Source organism: Chelonia mydas, chromosome 24 (genome assembly GCF_015237465.2).
Source record: "Chelonia mydas isolate rCheMyd1 chromosome 24, rCheMyd1.pri.v2, whole genome shotgun sequence".
NCBI classification, from domain to species: Eukaryota; Metazoa; Chordata; order Testudines; family Cheloniidae; genus Chelonia; species Chelonia mydas.
Genome location: NC_051264.2, coordinates 3,074,540 through 3,094,378, shown reverse-complemented (window position 1 = coordinate 3,094,378; position 19,839 = coordinate 3,074,540). Strand labels below are relative to the sequence as shown.

General features: G+C 46.2%; 1 protein-coding gene across 1 annotated transcript in view; it reads left to right on the top strand.

Annotated features, from left to right (window-relative positions):
- The window catches only part of LOC119564212 (keratin-associated protein 10-7), a 48,607-nt gene that overhangs the window by 7,620 nt on the left and 21,148 nt on the right, over positions 1 to 19,839 (top strand). Inside the window, exons 3-7 of the mRNA XM_043535572.1 lie at positions 3,330 to 3,570; positions 7,997 to 8,079; positions 9,877 to 9,918; positions 12,487 to 12,862; positions 18,373 to 18,455. Of these exons, the coding sequence (XP_043391507.1) occupies positions 3,330 to 3,570; positions 7,997 to 8,079; positions 9,877 to 9,918; positions 12,487 to 12,862; positions 18,373 to 18,455 (825 nt within the window). The remainder of the gene's footprint in view (positions 1 to 3,329; positions 3,571 to 7,996; positions 8,080 to 9,876; positions 9,919 to 12,486; positions 12,863 to 18,372; positions 18,456 to 19,839) is intronic.

The window sequence follows — 19,839 nt, the reverse complement described above, 5'->3', positions numbered from 1 at the left end:
CGCCCCTGTTATTCCTGCTCGAATGAATATTGGTCATGTTTCTCCTCATAAGGAGCTTGGATCTTTGTTCTGTGACCTAGTGTCTTCACCTCGTGTTGCCTTCTTGCTATTTTGCACTGAAACTTCATCCTAATTCTAATATTTTCTAATATAGATTGTAAACTCTTGTGATGGAGGTGCGTCTTTATACGTATGAGATGCCAGTGCCCCCAAGGGTGAGAACTATCTCCTGTCCATCTCCATTCCATCAAAACATTTACAGATCTAAGAGGCCATCAACGTGAGTGTGGACTTGTAATTATGCTAATATGGGCAGGGAAAGACACCCGGCTTATCCTGTGTTCGCAGGGCAGTGACTGTTGTGAGTAAAAATTCAAGGGTTGAAAGTTTTAATGTATTTTAGTCAGAAAATGAGGAGCTTTCTATGCAGGTATCAGGAAGATCATGTTCCCTTTTCCTCCTTAAAGCCAACACTTGTGGGTCATTAAGAGCCCATCCTAGGGCATCTTGCAGACCCTTTCTTTGGTGCCACTTGCTATTCCTGCTTAGTCAATTAACGGGCACTGTGGAGTCTCATGCTGCAAGGCCCTGAGGGGGTGTGATTCTCCTGTGGGTTCAGAGGGCAGCAGCTGATTCAATACCCTGTGACTCAGCCTCTGACGCTGACGAGACGGGTGTATCTTCCTCTTTGGAATTCCCGTGTGTTGTTCTCATCAGCTGGGCCACAGGGTTCCAAGAACCAGGTCCCCCCTGGAAGAGGTAAGGGCTGGAAAATATCTCTGGATTCTTCTTGTAAAGGAATCTGTCCCCTAGTGAGTCACAATAATTAAATCCTTACAGGAGGCAGAGGGATCTCCTGGATACGGCATTGCACGGGGAGTCAGGAGAACTGGACTATATCCCTGCCTCTGCCCACCTGTGTGATCTTGGACAAGTCACTTCACCTCCCTACGCCTCTTTCCCCTCCAGCCTTTTATCTGTCTAGATGGAAATCTTTGGGGCAGGTGCCATGTGTTTGTACAGCACCTAGCAATAAGTTCGCTCTCGTAGTGGGGGCCTCTAGGAGGTACAGGTTTCACAGTAGCAGCCGTATTAGTCTGTATCTGCAAAAAGAACAGGAGTACTTGTGGCACCTTTGAGCCTAACAAATTGATTTGAGCATAAGCTGTCGTGAGCTACAGCCCACTTCCCACAAAAGCTTATGCTCAAATAAATTTGTTAATCTCTAAGGTGCCACACGTTCTCCTGTTTTTTTTTTTCTAGGAGGTTCAGTCATTTAAATCATGAAATAAAAAAAATCGTCTACCACTCTTTTGTAATGTAATGGACATGGACAGGAGATTGCTTTCCCCTCTGGGGGCGCTGGCATCCCATATAAATCAAGATGGACCCTGCCACAGCAGCTTGCCATCTGTATTAGAAAATACAAGAACTCGAATGAAATTTTAGCACATAATGGCAAGAAGCCACCCCTAAGTGAAGACACAATGTCAGGTAATAATGAGCCAAACACCATATCAGTAGGAATCTTTTGACAAACATTTATTCTAGCAGAATTAACAGGGTGGGCTGGATTGGAAGTGTCCTTCTGCTAAAAATACCGGGGAATCCATGAATCCAAGGTCACCTCTGTGTCTATAGCAGCATGGGTGGTATATCATGGAGGGAAGCTGTACATTAGCAGGAATGAAGAAATACCCATAATGGCTCAGAGCAAAGATCCATCCCATCCAGTGTCCTGTCTCCAAGAGCAACCAGAACCAGATGCCTCAGAGGAAGATGCAAGACAGTCTGAAGAAGGAATTTATGGAAAAGCAAAGAATCCTGGTGTTAATTGAATTGCCTTTTTCTAAGGTAGAGTATGTGGATCAGGCAGAGAACTTCCAAACAGCATTTCCTCTAATATGTAACGTGCATCCGCTTAAAATAATTATTTAAAATAATTAGCAACATTAGTGATGCAAATGAGCAATTGAAGGCTGTGTGATTCGAGCGAGACATACCTGTGGGGTGCCTCATTTCCGTGGAGCAGGCCACGGAAACCGTATAAAAAGGCTCGTGTCCCAGTGCTCCTCAATCCACTCGGCTTCTTCATTTGCTCCTGTTGGTGACTTGGTAAGTCTTGTTCTTATTATTGAGAGCTAACTTCATGGCTGGGCTTCATTTCTGGCTTTCCTTTCCTTGCTGATCACAAGAGCGCTTTGCGTAAGTATCTTGCTGTTATTTCTCTAATCCCATTGCAGGGCTGCAGGAAGGGATTTCAGTCCATTCTCTGTCAGGGTTGTTCTTTCTCAAGTGGTTTGCAATGGCAATGCTCTCTCGACAGAAATGTTTCCCACGGCACAAAGCTCTGTTTGTGCTGAATGTTCTCCGTCCATGATTTACGGAGCCCTTTCTAAATCAGGAGATTAAATTAGTGGGTGTGACAGGGAATTACAGGGCGGGGCTCAGAGTTTCAGAAGAGAGAAGTGGGAAAGGGAAACCTCTAGGTGGAGGGAGCGGTCGGAGATTTGAGGGCAAAGGAGTAAGATGTGTCTGGAAGTAACTCAGACTGACAGGATATGGAGGGGATATAGCCCCTGCACTCTCACTGCCTGATTCCTCACGAGCGAAAACCTGCTCAATTCTGTGGATGTCAATGGAGCTCCACTGATTTACACTAGCTGCGGAGCTGGAGGGGAACAGAAGAGAATCTAAAGACCTTGCCTGCGCACACATCCTCCCAATGAAAGGAAGGCAGTAAGTAGATTCAAGGAATCACCACCCATAACAGTCAAGCTAGTCTGTACTGGAAATGCAACTCCAGATACATTCATGCAGCCTCAGGACCTGGGAAGAAAACATTTGCACAAACACACTTCCATTTGCCACCTGCACGTTCAGAAGCACTGAGTGGTTTCTTTAACTCTTCTAGCAGAAAAATATTTGAATGCAGAAATGATCGATGGTTACCAATACTGCTCAACCCATTCTGTATCTCTCGCCCTGCCATTAATCTCAGGATAACTCTTTCAACCTTAGAGTACATTTTGCACCGAATGTTTTGCTTTCTTCTGCAGAGATATATTACTGGTCAGAAGAGTGTTTTGCTTAAGTATCTTGAAGTTATTTCACGAATCCCATTGCAGACCTTTAGAATGGGATTTCAGTCCATCCTCCCCCATGTTTGTTCTTTCTGAAGTGGTTTGCAATGGCAATGCTCTCTCTGGAGAAGTGTTCCCAGTGCACCAGGCTCTGATTCTGCTGAATGTTCTGGTGCATGAGGCTAATGAGAAAATGATGCTGTTTGTCTTGATTTTGCAAACCTTGAAGCCTCCTTTGTCTTTCAGTTTTGCCCACGTCCAGGAAGATGGTTTACCAGCAGCAATGCAAACAGACCTGCCTGCCTCCTCCTTGCTGTGTGACCAAGTGCACTACCAAATGCCTGGATCCCTGCTGCAAAGTCTGTGTGACCAAGTGCGTGACAAAATGCGTGGATCCTTGCTGTAAAGTCTGCGTGAAGAAGTGCACTACATGCGTGCATCCATGTCCATGCCCGTGCCCTGAAAAGTGCATTCCGTGCCCTGAAAAGTGCATTCCGTGCCCTCAAAAGTGCATTCCGTGCCCTGAAAAGTGCATTCCGTGCCCTCAAAAGTGCATTCCGTGCCCTGAAAAATGCCCCCCCGTGCAGCACTGCTGCAAAGAAAAGAAGTTCTGGTAGGGCCCGTGGAACCTCCGACATCTACAGAATGAGAATGAATTACAGCCCCTCGCGCAGAAGCTCTCTCCTCGCTCCGCTGGTCTGGCATTCCCCTCGCAGTGGGATGTGTTTGTAGGAATGTTTCCAGTCTCTGTCCGCACACTGTGCACTGTTTCTGCTTTTCCTCTCCAGAGGTCAATGCCTCCCCTTGTAACGAGTCTTTGTGCCCCTGGGATGTCAGCTGTTCCTGGGAGAGATCCTGTAACACTTGTGCTTTTGACTCTTTTTCCTGTGGGAGATTTTCCCCCTTTGTTCTCTTATCCCATCATGTCTTTTAATGGAGACGTGCTACAATAAAATTTGTGATTCCTGGCATCGTCTGCCTCCTGGTGTTTCCGGGTTCTAATACTGTGCCCCTTGCTGCCGCATCCAAACATGCTGAGGTCCTAAGCAGCATGTTGTATGTAGAGGGAGCAGAGAGACAGAAGTGGATTGGTGGGAGTTGGGGAGGCTATTGAGGTATGAGGAGAACTGACAGGAATGTAGGGAAAGAGGGTTCAGGAGCATGTTGCAGAAGACTGTCTGGAAGGCAGGGAGCAGTTACTCAGCGCTGAGGCCAGTATAGAAAGGATGTAGAGAAACGGGAAAGGATCCAGAGGCGAGTGACAAAGATGATCAGAGGGATGGAATGGAAGCCGCAGGAGCAAAGGCTGAAGGAACAGGGTATGTTTAGTTTGCTAAAGAGGAGATGAAGGCGGGATATGATAGCGGTGTTCAGCTACTTGAAAGGCTGTTGTAGAGAAGATGGAGAAAAGTTGTTGTGTTTTGCCACGGAGGGCAGGACAAGAGGCAATGGGTTCAAACTACAGCAGAGCAGATTTCGGGTAAATCTCAGGACAAACTTGCTAAATGAACGAAGAGGAGGCAATCGTACAGGTTGCCTCGGGAGGTCGTAGAAGGTTCTTCAGTGGAAGTTTCCAAAAGGAGGCTGCAGAGCCATCTGCCTTGGATGGTTTAGAAACCACTTATCCTGCACCTTGCAGGGGGTTAGACTAGATGACCCTTATGGTGCATTTGAACCCTAGGGTTCTATGATTGTAAGTCATATGTCGAGAACGTGTGGCGTCGGGGGTGGATAGCAAAAGTTCAAGCCTCATTTGCTTTTGACAATTTGGTGTGACTACACCAGAATAATGGCCCTGGGGAGCATCATGGGGACTAGAAGAGAACCTGCCATTAAAAAGGCAATGCTTAGCAACAGCAGAGAGACTTGCACCTAAGCTTTAACCAGGAGGGATGGGAAGGGTGACGTGTCTCTGGCTCAACGGAGAACAAATGCACTAGTACGGCACTAGGGGGTGTGCTGTGCTCCTGGAGGTGCTATCTGTCTGATGGCACCAAAAACCAAATCCCACCCACCTGTGATCAATAAGAGGCATTCAAGGATGTTTTTCAGCCCCTGCCTTTTGCATGTTAATTAGTGGAACTTGCTGAGAGTGAAGTGTCGGAAGAAAGAAAGCAGGCCATACTTACAGGATGGGAGACTCCATCCTGGGAAGCCGTGCTACTAAATATCATGCTTTACAGTACAAACCCATTGGACAATGTCATTTATTGCAGGTCGTGCACGGTGAAAGAGATTTGGGGGTCATGGTAGATAATCAGCGGAATATGAGCGCTGTGGCCCCAAGAGCTAACACGATCCTGGGCTGCATAAACAGGGGAATCTCAGGTTTGTGGAGAGAGGTTATCTTACCTCTGTATTTGATACTGATGAGATCTGCTGCTGGAATCCTGTGGCCAGTTCTGGTGCCTACAATTCAAGTAGGCTGTGGATAAATTGGAGAGGATTCAGAGAAGACTCACAAGAATGATTAAAAGATTAGAAAACCTGCCTTACACTGATAGCTTGAGCTCCTTGACTCTATTTAACTTAACAAAGAGACGGTTAAGGCATGACTTGATTACAGTGTACAAGTATCTGCCTGGGGAACAAATATTGAATAACGGGCTCTTCAGTCTAGCAGGGAAAGGTCTAATATGTACAATGGCTGGAAGCTGAAGCTAGAAAAATTCAGCCTGGAAAGAAGGCATAAAATATTAATAGTGAGTGTGATGTTGAGAATCACTGTTATGGAGGAAGTGCCAGAACTAAAGTACTTTAGACCTTGTGTTTTCCTGATTAATTGTTCGAGGCCAAGTTGACCAGTGATCCCGTGTCGCTCTCCTCTCACAATTGTCACAGTCCTGGGTGGGTTGTATCTCTCTCTAGTGGCTACTCAACAGAAAATGGAATTTCAAGGTGACAGGCTACTCTAGGTAACGGTGTTACCACTTAGCTCAGGTGGCTGAGGTCTGAGTTATAAGCCTGACGTCCCACGATGAAAAACCGTTGCAGACCTGTTGTGGGGATGTTGCATCAGTACATGCCCCTCATTGTCATTTTTCTGATGCAGGTTCCCAGTGACGGACTCATGGTTCATCCCTTCAAACACTGTACTCCATGGGCAAGGCATAAAAACGAATATGGGGCATTGCCTGCGGAGCTCAGTCTTATTGCTCCTTCCAAAGAAAAGGATTTAATAAATAAAATACAACAGCCCTATTTTATGCTAGTTCGGCCTGTTGAGTCACTTGAATGTCACCGGGCAATACATCTCGTTTTCCTGGCCCAGTCTGACATTGGAATCAAGGGAGTTGCTCCAGAGATGAATTTGGCCATCAGGCTGTAGCCAGCGGTGGATGGGAACACTCTAAATGGATGGCCAAAGATGACAATTGTCATCGCACCTAGCACCCCATTCTGCTCGGTGAATGTACAAACCGAGCAACAAGGTGCTGCCTGCTGCTTCTTCGCAGTGTCGCCTGCGGGGTGGGAACAGGTGTTCGCATGGGACTCTTGTGGCTGACGTCGCGGCCTATTTGCCTGCCAGATGCGCTAGGGTGTCACGTGTCCCACTCCCTTCAGGCTTCGGCCACCATTCCAGAGGACATGCCTCCACGGCATGGATCACTTGATGATTCCCTGTTCTGTTCATTCCCTCCGGGGCACCTGGCATTGGCCACTGTCGGAAGGCAGGACACTGGGCTAGATGGACCGTTGGTCTGACCCAGTGTGGCCGTTCTTATGGTCTGAACACCTGGATCTGTCCTGATTTTCACAGCTCCATCCAATGTGCTGAAAGAGCAATACTCAGAAAACTGGAGTCTTACCAGTTTGACTATATAGCAAGGGTGAAAAATCTGGATGGGGGCGTGGGAGGATGAAGAAGGGGGGAATAGGGTCCTACAGAAGACAAGGCCCCTAATAACTGGGACAGTCCCGAGAAACTCAGGACACCTGTCACTCCAAGCCTTGTGCACCTTTCAGATTTGGACATATTGGGAAGTTACAGCGCAGGGCGGGTAGCTGGTGGCAGGAGTTGACTATGGCAGAAAATTAGGGTGCCAGTTTGTGGGCATCAGCAGAACTTTCAGGCCAAAGTGTTAAAAAGGCAGCAGTGGGGCCCCCAAAATCATGAGATTCACAAAAGTGATTCATTCTGATGAACTTTGAATTGAATAAAAACGAAATTGTTTTGCAGCCCTCTGAGAGCTGAGCTGGTCCGGCCCCCACTGGTGCAGCGCACCTGGATACCCCCTGGAAATTCAGGCCCTGTCGCACACACACAACAGACAGCAGACGGGGGAGGCGCTGAGCAGGGCACACAGGCTGCTGCTGTCTGACTGTTTCAGTCCCACAGAGGCAGAGAACTGGCCTGTCTCCCCTGTACCCAGCTGCCTCCGCTCCTCCTTGCTCCCTCTGTCCCCATGACTTCTTCTGGGCACCAGCCACCACTTCCTCGGGAAGGGTCTTTTTAAAAGGAAACCCAAAGAAGGAGAATCTGGCTCTGAGCGCTTGTGAGTGCTGAAGAGAATGAAACACCAGGAGGCCGACGATGTCATGAATCGTAGCTTTTATTGCTCTACATTAAAAGACGGATGGGAAAAGAGAACAAGGGGGAAAATCTCCCACAGGAAAGAGCCTACAGCACAAACTTTACAGGATCTCCCCCAGGAACAGCTGATATCCCAGGGGCACAAAGACGGTCAGTTACTCGTTACAAGGGAAGGCATTGACCTCTCGATAGGAGAGAGAGAACAGTGCGCAGTATGCAGACAGAGACTGGAAACGTTCCCAGAAACACGTCCCACTGCAAGGGGAATGCCAGACCAGCGGAGCGGGGAGAGAGCTATTGTGCGAGGGGCTGTAATTCATTTTCATTCCATAGTCGTCGGTGGTTCCATGGGCTCTACCAGAACTTCTTTTCTTTGCAGCAGTGCTCCACAGGTGGGCATTTTGGAAAGCACGGAGGACATGGAGGGCACTTTTGAGGGCATGGGCACGGGCATGGATGCACGCATGTAGTGCACTTCTTCACGCAGACTTTACAGCAAGGATCCATGCATTTTTTCACACACTTGGTCACACAGACTTTGCAGCAGGGATCCAGGCACTTGGTAGTGCACTTGGTCACACAGCAAGGAGGAGGCAGGCAGGTCTGTTTGCATTGCTGCTGGTAAACCATCTTCCTGGTTAGCGGGCAAAACTGAAAGACAAAGGAGATTTCAGGGTTTGCAAAATGAAGGCAAACAGCATCATCTTCTCCTGAGCATCACGCACCGGAACATTCAGCAGAATCAGAGGCTGGTGCACGAGGAAAACTTCTCCAGAGAGAGCATGGCCATGGCAAACCACTTCAAAAAGAATAAACAAGAGGGAGGATGGACTGATATCCCATTCCCATGGCCTGCAATGGGATTCGTGAAATAGCCACAAGATAGTTTAGCAAAACATTCTTCTGAGCAGCAAGGACAGGAAAGCCAAAAATTAAGCCGAACCTTAAAGTTAGCTCCCAATCATCAGAAGGAGACTTACCCAATTCACCAATTCAGGAGCTAGTAAAGATTTCGAGTCGGTTGAGAAGCATTGTGATGCGAGCCTTTTTATATGGTTTCCATGGCCTGGCATCCGGAAACGAGAGATCCTAGAGGTATGCATATACGATTTGCATAAAGTAACTTGCTCCAATTAAACATCCTTCAACTATTTGTTTGCATCATTATTTTTAATAATTAGTTTAAGTGGACACACGTGTCATCTTTGAGGAAGCGCCTGACCTACAAAATTCATATTAGAAATACAATTCAATAAACAACGGCATTGTTCGCTTAAAAATGGTCTTTATGGATTTCCATTCCTTCCTTCTGCAGGCTTTTGCATCTTCCTCTGAGGCATCTGGTACTGCTCACTTGCAGAGAGAAGATAGTGGGCTGGATGGATCTCTGAGCTGATCCACTAGGGGTATTCCTCTGTTCCTGCTAATGTACATCTCCCGTCCATGATACACCACGCATGTCTCTATGGGCTCAGAACTGATGCTGGGCTCATGGATTCTTTGGTAGTTTTAGCAGTAGGACACTCGAAATGCAGCCCACTCGCCCCTGTTATTCCTGCTCGAAGGAATATTGGTCAGGTGTTTCCTGAGAAGAAGCTTGGAACTTTGTTATGTGACATTGTGTCTTCACCTTGTGTTGCCTTCTTGCTATTTTGCACTGAAACTTCATCCTAATTCTAATATTTTCTAATATAGATTGTAAACTCTTGTGATGGAGGTGCGTCTTTATACGTATGAGATGCCAGTGCCCCCAAGGGTGAGAACTATCTCCTGTCCATCTCCATTCCATCAAAACATTTACAGATCTAAGAGGCCATCAACATGAGTGTGGACTTGTAATTATGCTAATATGGGCAGGGAAAGACACCCGGCTTATCCTGTGTACACAGGGCAGTGACTGTTGTGAAGAAAAATACAAGGGTTGAAAGTTTTAATGTATTTTAGTCAGAAAATGAGGAGCTTTCTATGCAGGTATCAGGAAGATCATATTCCCTTTTCCTCCTTAAAGCCAACACTTGTGGGTCATTAAGAGCCCATCCTAGGGCATCTTGCAGACCCTTTCTTTGGTGTCACTTGCTATTCCTGCTTAGTCAATTAACGGGCACTGTGGAATCTCATGCTGCAGGGCCCTGAGGGGGTGTGATTCTCCTGTGGGTTCAGAGGGCAGCAGCTGATTCAATACCCTGTGACTCAGCCTCTGACGCTGATGAGACAGGGTGTATCTTCCTCTTTGGAATTCCCGTGTGTTTTTCTCACCAGCTGGGCCACAGGGTTCCAAGAACGAGTTCCTCCCTGGAAGAGGTAAGGGCTGGAAAATATCTCTGGATTCTTCTAGTAAAGGAATCTGTCCCCTAGTGAGTCACAATAATTAAATACCTTACAGGAGGCAGAGGGATCTCCTGGATACGGCATTGCATGGGGAGTCAGGAGAACTGGACTATATCCCTGCCTCTGCCCACCTGTGTGATCTTGGACAAGTCACTTCACCTCCCTACGCCTCTTTCCCCTCCAGCCTTTTATCTGTCTAGATGGAAATCTTTGGGGCAGGTGCCATGTGTTTGTACAGCACCTAGCAATAAGTTCGCTCTCGTAGTGGGGGCCTCTAGGAGGTACAGGTTTCACAGTAGCAGCCGTATTAGTCTGTATCTGCAAAAAGAACAGGAGTACTTGTGGCACCTTTGAGCCTAACAAATTGATTTGAGCATAAGCTGTCGTGAGCTACAGCCCACTTCCCGCAAAAGCTTATGCTCAAATAAATTTGTTAATCTCTAAGGTGCCACACGTTCTCCTGTTCTTTTTCTAGGAGATTCAGTCATTTAAATCATGAAATAAAAAAAATCGTCTACCATTTTTTTGTAATATAATGGACATGGACAGGAGATTGCTTTCCCCTCTGGGGGCGCTGGCATCCCATATACAGCAGGATGGACCCTGCCACAGCAGCTTGCCATCTGTATTAGAAAATACAAGAACTGAAAGAAAATTTGAGAGCAAAATGGCAAGAAGCCACCCCTAAGTGAAGACACAATGTCGGATAATAATGAGCCAAACACCATGTCATTAGGAATCACCTGACAAATATTTATTCTAGCAGAATTAACAGGGTGGGCTGGATTGGAAGTGTCCTTCTGCTAAAAATACCGGGGAATCCATGAATCCAAGGTCACCTGTGTGTCTATAGCAGCATGGGTGGTATATCATGGAGGGAAGTTGTACATTAGCAGGAATAAAGAAGTACCCATAATGGCTCAGAGCAAAGATCCATCCCATCCAGTGTCCTGTCTCCAAGAGCAACCAGAACCAGATGCCTCAGAGGAAGATGCAAGACAGTCTGAAAAAGGAATTTATGGAAAAGCAAAGAATCCTGGTGTTAATTGAATTGCCTTTTTCTAAGGTAGAGTATGTGGATCAGGCAGAGAACTTCCAAACAGCGTTTCCTCTAATACGTAACATGCATCCGCTTAAAATAATTATTGAAAATAATTAGCAACATTAGTGATGCAAATGAGCAATTGAAGGCTGTGTGATTCGAGCGAGACATACCTGTGGGGTGCCTCATTTCCGTGGAGCAGGCCACGGAAACCGTATAAAAAGGCTCGTGACCCAGTGCTCCTCAATCCACTCGGCTTCTTCATTTGCTCCTGTTGGTGACTTGGTAAGTCTTGTTCTTATTATTGAGAGCTAACTTCATGGCTGGGCTTCATTTCTGGCTTTCCTTTCCTTGCTGATCACAAGAGCGCTTTGCGTAAGCATCTTGCTGTTATTTCTCTAATCCCATTGCAGGGCTGCAGGAAAGGATTTCAGTCCATTCTCTGTCAGGGTTGTTCTTTCTCAAGTGGTTTGCAATGGCAGTGCTCTCTCGACAGAAACGTTTCCCACGGCACAAAGCTCTGTTTGTGCTGAATGTTCTCCGTCCATGATTTACGGAGCCCTTTCTAAATCAGGAGATTAAATTAGTGGGTGTGACAGGGAATTACAGGGCGGGGCTCAGAGTTTCAGAAGAGAGAAGTGGGAAAGGAAAACCTCTAGGTGGAGGGAGCGGTCGGAGATTTGTGGGCAAAGGAGTAAGATGTGTCTGGAAGTAACTCAGACTGACACGATATGGAGGGGATATAGCCCCTGCACTCTCACTGCCTGATTCCTCACGAGCGAAAACCTGCTCAATTCTGTGGATGTCAATGAAGCTCCACTGATTTACACTAGCTGCGGAGCTGGAGGGGAACAGAAGAGAATCTAAAGACCTTGCCTGCGCACACATCCTCCCAATGAAAGGAAGGCAGTAAGTAGATTCAAGGAATCACCACCTGTAACAGTCAAGCTGCTCTGTACTGGAAATGCAATTCCAGATACATTCATGCAGCCTCAGGACCTGGCAAGAAAACATTTGCACAAATGCACTTCCATTTGCCACCTGCACGTTCAGAAGCACTGAGTGGTTTCTTTAACTCTTCTAGCAGAAAAATATTTGAATGCAGAAATGATCGATGCTTACCAATACTGCTCAACCCATTCTGTATCTCTCGCCCTGCTATTAATCTCAGGATAACTCTTTCAACCTTAGAGTACATTTTGCACCGAATGTTTTGCTTTCTTCTGCAGAGATATATTACTGGTCAGAAGAGTGTTTTGCTTAGGTATCTTGAAGTTATTTCACGAATCCCATTGCAGACTTTTAGAATGGGATTTCAGTCCATCCTCCCCCATGTTTGTTCTTTCTGAAGGGGTTTGCAATGGCAATGCTCTCTCTGGAGAAGCGTTCCCAGTGCACCAGGCTCTGATTCTGCTGAATGTTCTGGTGCATGAGGCTAATGAGAAAATGATGCTGTTTGTCTTGATTTTGCAAACCTTGAAGCCTACTTTGTCTTTCAGTTTTGCCCACGTCCAGGAAGATGGTTTACCAGCAGCAATGCAAACAGCCCTGCCTGCCTCCTCCTTGCTGTGTGACCAAGTGCACTACCAAATGCCTGGATCCCTGCTGCAAAGTCTGTGTGACCAAGTGCGTGACAAAATGCGTGGATCCTTGCTGTAAAGTCTGCGTGAAGAAGTGCACTACATGCCTGCATCCATGTCCATGCCCGTGCCCTGAAAAGTGCATTCCGTGCCCTCAAAAGTGCATTCCGTGCCCTGAAAAGTGCATTCCATGCCCTGAAAAGTGCATTCCGTGCCTGGAAAAGTGTCCTCCGTGCCCTCCATGCCCTGAAAAATGCCCCCCCGTGCCGTACTGCTGCAAAGAAAAGAAGTTCTGGTAGGGCCCAGAGAACCTCCGACATCTACAGAATGAGAATGAATTACAGCCCCTTGCGCAGAAGCTCTCTCCTCGCTCTGCTGGTCTGGCATTCCCCTCGCAGTGGGACGTGTTTCTAGGAACGTTTCCACTCTCTATCCGCACACTGCGCACCGTTTCTGCTTTTCCTCTCCAGAGGTCAATGCCTCCCCTTGTAATGAGTAACTTACCGTCTTTGTGCCCCTGGGATGTTAGCTGTTCCTGGGAGAGATCCTGTAACACTTGTGCTTTTGACTCTTTTTCCTGTAGGAGATTTCCCCCCTTTGTTCTCTTATCCCATCATGTCTTTTAATGGAGACGTACTACAATAAAAGCTGTGATTCCTGGCATTGTCTGCCTCCTGGTCTTTCATTCTCCTTTGCAGAAGGACCTGCTGCAGAAGTCTCCATACTGTGGGCCAAAGCTCTGAAATGAGGTCTTATTAGGTCAGCTGAACCCACCTCCAATTTATTTGTATTGTCATAGACCCCAAGAGGACTTGGCCATCCTAGAAAACCAATGGAAGTCAAGGAAACAAGGCCTCTTTTAAGAGACTAGATCTTAATCTTCCACAAAATTCATGCCTCCTTTAATAGGGGTTACTGATGCTATCCATAAGCACAGCCATGGATTATACATTATGGGGAAGACTTTTGCAAGCACCACGTGCAATCAGGCATTGCCTTTCAAAATGTACACCTCTGTTTCACATTTCCTGGAAACTCGATTGCAGTATTCCCCTATCTACATTTTCACCTTTAAATTGCATAAGGTGAGAAGAGACCATTACCATCTAGACTGACACCCTGTACGATAATGCACAGAGAATTTCACCCAGTCACCCCTGTATACTTATACCCCATATCTTGTGATTCTCTAAGGCGTCTCTGCCAGAAAGGTCTTGATCTGAAGACTTTTAGTGATGGAGGATCCTCCCCCTTCCCTTGCAATGTTTTTCCAATGGTTAAGCAACCTCCCTGTCAAAAATTCACACATCTCACATCCCTTTGCAAGTTATTTTTCCTCCTCTTGCTTAGCTCATGTTCTCCTGAGCTTTGTTCCTTATTTCACTGACGGTTCCAGAGGTTTATCCTATCACAGACTGTTAATTCTCTTATGGGATCAGGACCTTCTCACGTAGGATGTAACTGACTGCGTAAGTACCCCTCAGATATTGCTCACATCCGAGACACTCACTCTGTACAATTCCACCGTCACGTCTTCAGCACTGGCATAATTTCATTCCTCAGCTTCCATCCAACCTCAAATTATTGTTGCGTTGAAATGTAACTTGCTCTTCCTGGAATCATCTGCCTCCTGGTGTTTGCTTTGCCCTCTCCTTGTCTCTTTAATCACTGCTTGGCTCCTGTCTCACCCATTTCAAGCTCTCTTGTGTTTTGCTTTAAAAGACCCACATAGAATGAAAAGAGGGGAAAGAAAAATTCCAAGATAAGCCTGGGTGACTTCGTAGAAACCCACGAACCTAAAAAGAAAGAAAGGAGAAAAGACTATTGTCATAAATATAAAGGGAAGGGTAAACCCCTTTAAAATCCCTCCTGGCCAGAGAAAAAACCCTTTCACCTGTAAAGGGTTAAGAGGCTAGGATAACCTCGCTGGCACCTGACCAATGAGGAGAGAAGATACTTTGAAAAGCTGGGAGGAGGGAGAAAAACAAAGGGTCTGTGTCTGTCTGTGTGATGTTTTTGCCAGGGACAGAACAGGAATGGAATCTTAGAATTTAGTAAGTAATCTAGCTAGAGATGCGTTAGATTATGATTCCTTTAAATGGCTAGAAATTAACCTGTGCTGAATAGAATGAATATTCCTGTCTGTGTGTCTTTTTGTAACTTAAGGTTTTGCCTAGGGGGATTCTCCATGTTTTGAATCTAATTACCCTGTAAGGTATTTACCATCCTGATTTTACAGAGGTGATTCTTTTTTACTTCTCTGAAAATCCTTCTTTTCAGAAACTGAATGCTTTTTCATTGTTCTTAAGACCCAAGGATTTGGGTTTGTGTTCACCTGTGCAAATTGGTGAGGATTTTTATCAAAGCTTCCCCAGGAAATGGGGTACAAAGGTTGGGAGGATTTTGAGGGGAAAGACATTTCCAAACAACGCTTTCCTAATAAATAAACCCAGATAAAAGTTTGGTGGTGGCAGTGGAAGTCCAAGGGCAAAGGGTAAAATAGTTTGTACCTTGGGGAAGTTTTAACCTAAGCTGGTAAAAGTAAGCTTAGAAGGTTTTCATGCAGGTCCCCACATCTGTACCCTAGAATTCAGAGTGGGGAAGGAACCTTGACAACCATCGGAGCATTTCTTACGCTGCAGTGTTCTCTGGGTGCCACAGATAATTCAACCCGCATCAGCCAAGCCCTCTCAGCTCTTTGCCAGCCTTTCATCTAAGGGTGTGTCAGTGCTGGTGAAGTACAGGAGAGCTATTATTATAACTTCATATTTCATGAGCTCCTCCAGACCCCCCCTGAAACCGGGGCCACATTGCGTCAAGGGCTGAGCAGACATGCAACAGGACACAGTCCCTTCTCCTGAAGGTGATAGAATCTGGGGCATAATCCTGGAATAGAGGTAAGGCCAAGGAGCATCATTAGTGGTCCAGGACCCCATTGTGCTAGGGGCTGTACAAACACATAAGGAAACTATGGTTCTGGTCTCAAGTAGCTTACAATTAAGGAAATCTCTGCAACCGTCTCTCTTTTAAAAGAAAGAAAGAAAGAAAGAAAGAAAGACAACCACCCTATGATAGGTTAAAAGGGAACATGAGCTTCCTGACACATGTATGGTAACTTCTCATTCCATGATTTAAATCAATTAAAACTCCTGTCATTCTTGTTCAGCATTCTCACCACCCTGTATAAAGAGGATAACATGGGTGACTTTTCCAGTCCATACTGGGGTAATTATAATTGCAAACTCAGACTGAGGGCACCTTAGATATGTAAACATTTTTAACATAATGGAGATAAACAAGATATTGCTCTCACCACTGTGCGCACTGACATCCCATATGTATAAGGATAGACACCTGCCCAGCACAAAGGTCTTACAATAGAGGATGTTGAAGAGAAGCTATTAAAGTTTGACATTTTAAAAGAAGGAGGTCCAGATAACTCAAATCCAAGAGTTTTACAAGAGCTGGTTGAGGAGGTCACTGGACCATGGCTGGAAGCTGAAGCTCGAAAAATTCAGACTGGAAATAAGGCGTAAAATATTAACAGGGAGTGTGATTAGGCATTGGAACCATTTGCCAGCCGTGGTTGTGGATTCTCCATCACTGAGAAGTTTTAAATCAAGACCGGAAGTTTGTCCAAAGTCTATGCTCTCGAAGTTATTCCGGGTTAGTTCTGTGGCCAGTGTTGGACAAGAGATCAGATGAGATGATCAGAGTGGTCCCTTCTGGCTTTGGAATCGATGAATGTCGAGTGTATTCGATTGGATTCGAATGAGAAAGAAGTTGCATCACAAAATAGCAGGAAGCCACTACTAAGCGAAGACACAATGTCAGATGATAAGGACCCCAGATATGTCTTCTAGCAGGACTAACAGAGTGGAGACTATCCTACCGCTAAAATACTGGGGTATTCATTATTCCAACATCAACTCCATGTGTATAAAAGCGTGGAGGGAAGCTGCACATTAGCAGGAATGGAGAAACACCCATAGCAGGTCAGACCACAGATCTGTCTAGGCCAGGATCGTGTCTCTGACAGCGACCACTACAAGATATCTCAGAAGAAGGTGCAAGAACGCCTGTGAAGGGGAATTTATGGAAATACATAAGAGTCCATTATAGAAAACAAATAAGCCAGTTCTTTGTTGAATTGTTTTTTTCCCATTGGAATTACGTGGGTCAGGCGCAAGAACTTACAAACAGCATTTACTCAGACACTGTCACGTGTGTCTCCTAATTCTTAAAATACTTATTAAAAATCTTGATGCAAGCAAGTAATTGAAGGATCTGTAGGTGGAGAAAGTTTGCATTGTAAAAATCACATCTGCATATCCCTAGCCTGTCTCATTTCTGGGCACCCAGCCCTGGTAAGCATATAAAAAATCTCCCACGTAATGTCTGATCCATGCCAGTGTTTACGGATAGCATCAGTCATCCCTGACTGAAGGGGGTGTGAATACTGTGGAAAATCAAGATCTTTTCTCGTCACGGATTCTTCTTTTGCTCAACCGGACATTGATGCTCTAGCACGGCCGATCTCCTGTGAGCTCTATTTAGTACCCACAAAAATAAAAACTGAATTGGAGGCGGGGTTGGCTAACTTAACAAGGCCTCATGTCAAAGCTTTGCCCCGCCCGGCATGGTGGCTTTTGCAGCAGGTCCTTTCCCAGCTGAATCAGAGCTCGGGGGTACCACACAGTCCTTTCTCTCTACATACTGACTAGTTTTTAGAGTTCGTATGTATGTATGTCCTTTCTCTTGACATACTGATTAGTTGTTAGGGTCGCATGTAAGTCAAATCCCCAAAGAATCAGGACAGTCCCTATAAAATCAGGATATCTGGTCACGCTAAGCCGGACACACCCTTCAGATGTGGGCATATTGGGAAGTTGCAGCGCAAGGCGGGTAGCTGGTGGCAGTAGTTGAATATGGCAGAATATTAGGATACCAGCTTGTGGGCATCGGCAGGATTGTCAGGCCGAAGTGCTCAAAAGGTATCAGTGGGACCCCAAATGATGAGAATTAAAAAAAACGAAATTGTTTTGCGGCCCAGCTGCTGCAGCAGGCAGAACCCCTCTGAGAGCTGAGCTGGTCCGGCCCCCACTGGTGCAGCGCACCTGGATACCCCCTGGGAATTCAGGCCCTGTCGCACATACACAACAGACAGCAGATGGGGGAGGCGCTGAGCAGGGCACACAGGTTGCTGCTGTCTGACTGTTTCAGTCCCACAGAGGCAGAGAACCGGCCTGTCTCCCCTGTACCCAGCTGCCTCCGCTCCTCTTTGCTGCCTCTGTCCCCATGACTTCTTCTGGGCACCAGCCACCACTTCCTCAGGAAGGGTCTTTTTAAAAGGAAACCCAAAGAAGGAGAATCTGGCTCTGAGCGCTTGTGAGTGCTGAAGAGAATGAAACACCAGGAGGCCGACGATGTCATGAATCGCAGCTTTTATTGCTCTACTTTAAAAGACGGGATGGGAAAAGAGAACAAGGGGGGAAATCTCCAACAGGAAAGTGTCTACAGCACAAATCTTACAGGATCTCCCCCAGGAACAGCTGATATCCCAGGGCACAAAGACGGTCAGTTACTCGTTACAAGGGAAGGCATTGACCTCTCGATAGGAGAGACAGAACAGTGTGCAGTATGCGGACAGAGACTGGAAACGTTCCTAGAAACACGTCCAACTGCAAGGGGAATGGCAGACCAGCGGAGCGAGGAGAGAGCTACTGCGCGAGGGGCTGTAATTCATTTTCATTCCATAGTCGTCGGTGGTTCCATGGGCTCTACCAGAACTTCTTTTCTTTGCAGCAGTGCTCCACAGGTGGGCATTTTGGAAAGCATGGAGGACATGGAGGACACTTTTGAGGGCACGGGCATGGACATGGATGCAGGCATGTAGTGCACTTCTTTACGCAGACTTTACAGCAAGGATCCACGCATTTTTTCACACACTTGGTCACACAGACTTTGCAGCAGGGATCCAGGCACTTGGTAGTGCACTTGGTCACACAGCAGGGAGGAGGCAGGCAGGTCTGTTTGCATTGCTGCTGGTAAACCATCTTCCTGGTAAGTGGGCAAAACTGAAAGACAAAGGAGATTTCAGGGTTTGCAAAATGAAGGCAAACAGCATCATCTTCTCCTGAGCATCACGCACCGGAACATTCAGCAGAATCAGAGGCTGGTGCACGAGGAACATTTTTCCAGAGAGAACATGGCCATGGCAAACCACTTCAGAAAGTATAAAGAGGAGGGAGGATGGGCTGAAATGCCATTCCCATGGCCTGCAATGGGATTCGTGAAATAGCCACAAGGTAGTTAAGTTGTGAGCAGCAAGAAAAAGGAAAGAGAAAAATTAAGCCCAGCGATGAAGTTAGCTCCCAATCATCAGAAGGAGACTTACCCAATTCACCTGCAGGAACTAATGAAGATGTCGAGTCGTTTGAGGAGCATTGTGATGAGAACCTTTTTATAGGGTTTCCATGGCCTGGTATCCGGAAATGAGAGATCCTCGAGGTATTCAAATATGATTTGCATAAAGTAACTTGCTCCAATTAAACATCCTTCAAGTATTTGTTTGCATCATTATTTTTAATAATTAGTTTAAGTGGACACACGTGTCATCTTTAAGGAGATGCCTGACATCCAAAATTCATATTCGAAAATATAATTCAATAAACAAATGTGGTGTGATCTTTATGGATTTCCATTTCTACCTTCTGCAGGCTTTTGCATCTTCCTCTGAGGCATCTGGTACTGCTCACTTGCAGAGAGAAGATAGAGGCATGGATGGATCTCTGAGCTGATCCACTAGGGGTATTCCTCTGTTCCTGCTAATGTACATCTCCCGTCCATGATACACCACGCATGTCTCTATGGGCACAGAGCTGATGCTGGGCTCATGGATTCCTTGGTAGTTTTAGCAGTAGGACACTCCAAATGCAGCCCACTCGCCCCTGTTATTCCTGCTGGAATGAATATTGGTCAGGTTTCTCCTCATAAGGAGCTTGGATCTTTGTTCTGTGACCTAGTGTCTTCACCTCGTGTTGCCTTCTTGCTATTTTGCACTGAAACTTCATCCTAATTCTAATATTTTCTAATATAGATTGTAAACTCTTGTGATGGAGGTGCGTCTTTATACTTATGAGATGCCAGTGCCCCCAAAGGTGAGAACTATCTCCTGTCCATCTCCATTCCATCAAAACATTTACAGATCTAAGAGGCCATCAACGTGAGTGTGGACTTGTAATTATGCTAATATGGGCAGGGAAAGACACC